We start from the raw sequence: 6,055 nt of genomic DNA, 5'->3' as shown, positions 1-6,055 counted from the left end.
CCATTCTGGCTTAGTATTCAGCGTAAACTCTAAAATTGACAAAAAACTTGAAGAAACGCACAAAAACACCTTGAACTAATTACCGTGCCATGGAAGAAATGCCGAGTCACAATAATCAGTGTCGTGTCACGGCAAATTGTACCACACCACAGTACAGTTTGTCGTGTCACGACAGTGGTGCCGTGCCACGGTGCCCAGGTTTAAGTCCAGTCAGTCCTACTTTGGTCTTTCGTGCTATTTTTGGTCGTTGCATCATTCGTTTATATACCGTTACATTTCTAGCCATACGATCATACCACGAGTCTTATAACATCACCTAATCACTCATGAGTCAAGTATAGTCCACACACTTTCTTTATTTTTTTACTCGAATCGTGCACCGTATCACTACAACATTTACCTTCTTGTGCCATGGGTATATCCGTGGCTAGCCTTCAAATTTCCCATGGCACAAGTAATTAGCCACGGGTATTTTGGTCGTGGTCTGCTGTGGCACAAAACCATGAGGCTAGCTTTCTAGCCACGGGTATATTAACTCCCATGGCATATCCATGAACTACTGCCATGGTTTTTCCCATCGCTAATTTACCACTTAGCCATGAGTTCTCTAGTGGCTAAAGTAACAATTAGCCACGAGTTATCTTGTGGCTAATAGCCTACTAAGCACAAGTAAAATTATGGCTAATATATTACATTAGCCATAAGCAATCCTATGGCAAACAAAAAAATAAATAATAAAATACTACATTAGCTACAAGGAAATTTATGTCTATCAAGTGACATTGCCACAACCTTTCATACCTCAAACCATTTACATAGCCATAACACGTCTTGTGGTTAAATAAAATACCTTGACACAACCTTAGCCATGGAAATTAGTAGCCAAACAATCTGTAATGTCCAACTAGTTTAACAGACACATTTTGTATGAGATTTGTGGTAGAGATATAATACATATATTATATTTATAAGATATAAAATTAAACATGTAAAAATAACATTAACTTATACTTGTAAATATTAATACCAAATATTTAAAATCCCAAAAAATTACATCATACCATCACTAGTTTATAAAGTCATGCTTTACAAAAGATATCATTCGTCAATAATATCTCAAAAAATATTGATAATTCAATGGCCTTTTATATCCCCTGCATCTTCTAATCTGGTGAAGTAGTAAGTTCTTAAGTTCTTGCCATAGTCATCCCTACAAAAAAAAAAAAAAAAAAAAAAAAAAACAGTTAAAAATGTAAAGTATTTCAATTATTGGTGTTCCATATAAACCTTAAAAGTACAAGATACGTAATTAAATACTGGTAAAAAAAAACTTACTAGTGATCAAATTAAATTGTCTTAATGATCATGGTTTGCTGATGGTGCTCCAAGCTTTTCACACAGCTTCTTGAACCTTTCCTCCCACATTTGATCAAGTTCAGCTAATTTTTCCTCCATTTTTTCTTCCATAGCCTTTTTAACTTCTTGAACTCTTTCGTCAGCTTTTTTCTCAATTTCTATAACCTGATTAGCAAGATTGATACGACTTGGTTTCTCTTTAAAATGATCTGTAATGCTTTTATTTCTTCCATAAGAACGCAGATATCCATGTTTTTCTTCACCAAGTATTTCCTTAAAAATTTGTTCATCACTCATATTATTATGACCATCTTCTCTCTCTTGTATGGAGTTTTTCAACTTTGACTGAATTTAAGTGGACAATCAAGTGGATTAAAAAATCATTAACATTATCTTAAAATCCATTTTAAAAAAAATAAGAGTTCACAATTTGTAACCCATACCACAATTTCCTGGTTTTCAGCAAACTTCACAGGATCAACAGGTTTACTTGATGTTCTTTGTCACGATGCAATCAAAATTTCAGCACGAATAGGTTCTCGATTAAGTTCCTTTCTTTGCAATAAAGATAATGTGTTATTTTGTAACTTCAAAAGTATGATCAGACAAAAATCAAACATGTAGTTGTATAATACGTACTAATTCATCAGCAATTCGAGCAAAGCCTTTTGTTCCCGAGTAGGGAGGAATCTTTAATCCAGATCTATTCTTTCTATTCCTTTGACTTAGCTTCTATAACAAGAAATGTACTTTGTATTTAATTGTTATATAATCATACAAGATATGAACTGAAATGTATAGTAATGACACTAACGAGTTACCTTGAAATCTGGTGAGTGCCAAAGTTTACACAAGTATAACCAATCTCTTTTTGCAACATTTTTTGGCTTATTTTTTTCCCACTGTGCTTGGTTAATCAATTTAGGATCGTCGTAGTATATAGCTTTTAACTTCCTCCTATAGTCACGATATAGTGCATTCATATGCCTGAGAATGAACTCTTTCCGCATTTCTGGTTGATCCATTGTGAACTTCTCCTAGGTAGTGGGTGATGAAAAAATAAGTTAGAATCATCTTTAATAAATACATACATATATACCTTTAAATAATAAGGTTGAAAATAATTTATACCTGCACAACATTCCATGCAAAATCAATATAATGGTCTTCAATGTTCTTCCACTCTGGAACTCCCAAAGGACAACAAGTGTGATTTCGAACGGTTTGACCCAAAAAGTATGTAAATATAGAAGAATTCTCACCAATCGGGAAACAATCCTTATCAAATGTCACATGTAGTTTCTCTCCTGGCATTAGATTTATGAGTTTTCTACAGCAAACATTCCCTCTTTTTTTCTTTGCTGGACGACCATGTTGAGCTTTAAAAGGTAAGTAAAATTAGTATATATCAATTGGAAAGAATGGTATCAGATATAAAAATCAACACCATACACTTTTATAAAGTGACTACATACACGCTTCAACAACCGCCTTAGAAGTTTGTGTAGCCACCATCTGGACACTCCTCAGGTCATTATCATTGGCTTCTTCATCATCCTCACTAAATGGTTCATTAATATCTTTAACAGGTTGTTGAAATTCAATAAAACCCTCAACACTAGCTGTATTTTCATTTCTTCTTGACGTAGAATCCAATTTAGTAGCTTTCAAGAAAAAACATATGCATGCATAAATATTCATACTTAGTATAGCTTAGATAATAGTAATTTACAAAAATAAATTTACTTACATGTATTAGCAGCCATCACCACTTGATCCTCTTCATTATCTCCAAGACGGGTATTATCTTGAGAATTCCTAGTTGAAGAAGTAGGAAAATATTTTGTTCTGCCCATAACTAGATAAAGTGAAAAATCATTATAGTTATACCCCATGTGTTACAGCTGTAACTTAATATTGTCATAGTAATTATATAAAGTAACAAAAAAATATTAAGCAACAAGGAAGCAAATGTGCAAGCACTATAATAATATAAATTTCAGAAACAATCTCCTACAACAAGAGAAACATAACAATTAGCACATTTAAATAGCCATGGCATTAGTCATTAAGAATCACTATCATCACTATCACTACCAATACTATCACAATCAATGTCACTTTCACTATTCTCAGCATCAATCTCATCCTCTAACTCATCATTCTCATCTTCAGAATCATCATTGAACAATTCACATTCATCTTTAGGCTCATTATCCTTAGTAGCTTCAATAACTAGTTCTTCAATTTCATCACGCGCGTCATCAGCAATTTGAACTATGTCTCCATCCTCTTCTCTAGATGGCATAGTTGGAGTCCTTATTTCATCTTGTTGACAAGCATCTAAATCATCTTCCTGGTTATCTTGATTCAAAGTGCATTCAGATGATATCATAGCTATGTCACGCTTGTGTTCTAATAGCAACAAGCCAATTTGGATCAAAACCATCTCGAACATAAAGTACTTGTTGCGCTTGACATGCAAGAACAAAGGGGTCATCAGTTTGCAACTTTCTCTTTGTATTTACACTCACAATGTTATGCTTATCAACTTTAATGCCTTTTCCAAAATTACTAACATCCCACCAGTGAGAATTAAATAAGACCACCCATTTACCATCTAAATATTGCAAAGAAATTATTTCTGTTAAAACACCATAATAGCCTAACTTTCCTGCATCCGAAGCTCATTCGACTAATATTCCACTATTTTGATTTGTCCGCCTTTCTTCAATTGCCTTTATATGAAATAAAAAACTATTAGCGAGATATCCATTGTAACGCTCTACACCCATCAAAGGACCAAAAGATAGTGATCGCAAGTCTTTTGCCACTTGACTATGTTTGTCCGGCAAACTGTTCACCTATAAATAGGATATCAACAAAAAAAGCTTACAATGAAAAATCCATATCTAATCTATTGGATATATTATATAAGAGGAATAGACGTTGAATAAAAAACATACACGCTCACGAAACCATTCTGGAAACTCGTTCTCATTCTGCCCTTGTTCATATTCTCTATATAAAATGTATGATTTTTGTCGTTAGCTATTGCATTAAAATAATAGTCACTAATTTCATACAATTAGTAACGTAAAAGAAAAAAAAAATATTACCTTAGGAAAGGTTTGACCTCATCACAATTTTTCAAAACATAATCTCGAGCCTTTTCCCACTCTTCTTGTGTAAGACACTTTGATTTTTCTTTTCCAAGTGGAACGCCAAACGGTGCAAATATTGAAAGACCCTCATAATCACCACTAACACTATCAGAATTTCGTTCTTGTTGATTAGATTTAGTCTCAACATTATGCAAATACTTTGAGCAAAAAAATAAACATTCTTCGAGAATATATCCTTCTGCAATACTACTCTTTGGCTAAGCTTTATTACGAACATAATCTTTCAACTTCCCTAGAAATCTGCATAAAATTATAAGCATATAAAATAAAGTGAGGCAAAGTCATATAAAATGTGCTAATTATCAGATTAAAAACAAATGAAATGTTTCATACCTTTCAATAGGATACATCCATCTACTCTGAACAGGCCCTCTAATTTTTGCTTCACCAACAAGATGTACACACAAGTGAACCATAACATCAAAGAATGATGGAAGAAAAACCTTTTCCAATTTGCACAAAGTCACAATTATGTGATTCTTAAGACGATCAAGATCCTCTAAGTTAAGTGATTTCGGACACAACTCCTTGAAAAAAATTACCAAGTTCAACTACTAAATCATACACTTGCTGGCAAGATATCCCTCTAATGGCAAGTGGCAATAATTGTTGTACAAGAACATGACAATCATGAGTCTTAAGACCTGACACCTTACGCTTCTTAATACATTTGGAAAAATTTGAGGAATAACCATCTGGAACTTTAACTTCCTCCAAAAATTTACACACTTTATCTTTTTCACCAGGAGATAATGTGTACATAGCAGGGGGTATAAGCCATTTCCCATTAATCAACTTTGGATGCAACTTTTTTCTTATTTGGAGTTTTTTTAAATCATGTCTAGCCTTGATGTGGTCTTTACTCTTGCCTCGAATGTCTAACAATGTGCCAAGAATGTTATCAAAAACATTTTTTTCAATGTGCATCACATCAAGATTATGACGCAATAAAAGACGACTCTAATATGGGAGTTCAAAGAAAATACTAATCTTTCGCCAATTATCAGCCCTCTTTGGATGTTTTACATCTTTGCCAAATTTCAAATCTTCAAGTCCACTTATTTGGGCTAACATCTCATCTCCGGATAGAGGCTTAGGAGCTGGTCGTCTCTCTACTGTTCCATCAAATGTCTTGCTATCCCTGCATTTATGATTAAGAGGCAAAAAACATTGATAATCCATGTAGCATATTTTCCTACAATTAGGCAATCTAAAGGAAGAAGTACCCTTACCACAAGTAGGACAAGCCATATAACCTTTAGTAGACCAACCAGACAAATTCGCATACGCTGGAAAATCATTTATAGTCCATAAAAGAGCAACACACATAACAAAAAATCTTTTTTAGATGCATCATAAGTTTCAATCCCACATTCGTATAGACTATGATTTACTTGACTAACTGACTTGACCAAGCTTGACTTGACATGACATGACATGTGTATGACTTGTGATTGTGTGTGTATGTGTATGATTTGAATGTGTGTGGAGACATAAGAAAATGAAAATGTAAA

The 6,055-nt window shown here is 33.6% G+C and overlaps 1 protein-coding gene and 1 long non-coding RNA gene across 2 annotated transcripts; both read right to left on the bottom strand.

Moving 5' to 3' along the window:
* Positions 1 to 1,001: 1,001 nt before the first annotated feature.
* LOC145563982 (uncharacterized) lies at positions 1,002 to 2,918 on the bottom strand. The gene is made up of 3 exons (XM_081624353.1): positions 2,832 to 2,918; positions 2,178 to 2,735; positions 1,002 to 1,701 (listed from the first exon to the last, which is right to left on the bottom strand). Exons 2-3 carry the CDS (start codon positions 2,379 to 2,381, stop codon positions 1,357 to 1,359), a joined length of 549 nt encoding a protein of 182 aa, XP_081480479.1. The 5' UTR covers positions 2,382 to 2,735; positions 2,832 to 2,918; the 3' UTR covers positions 1,002 to 1,356.
* Positions 2,919 to 4,138: 1,220 nt separating this feature from the next.
* On the bottom strand, positions 4,139 to 5,759 carry LOC145563981 (uncharacterized). Its single transcript, XR_014094704.1, has 4 exons — positions 4,875 to 5,759; positions 4,476 to 4,781; positions 4,323 to 4,377; positions 4,139 to 4,220 (listed from the first exon to the last, which is right to left on the bottom strand). It is a non-coding gene; the product is annotated as an uncharacterized LOC145563981 (long non-coding RNA).
* Between the last annotated feature and the right edge of the window lie 296 nt (positions 5,760 to 6,055).

Source organism: Chenopodium album, chromosome 10 (genome assembly GCF_948465745.1).
Source record: "Chenopodium album chromosome 10, dcCheAlbu1.1, whole genome shotgun sequence".
In the NCBI taxonomy this organism is placed as follows: Eukaryota; Viridiplantae; Streptophyta; class Magnoliopsida; order Caryophyllales; family Amaranthaceae; genus Chenopodium; species Chenopodium album.
The sequence above is the reverse complement of the archived record's forward strand: the minus strand, read 5'-3'. Positions and strand labels throughout refer to the sequence as shown.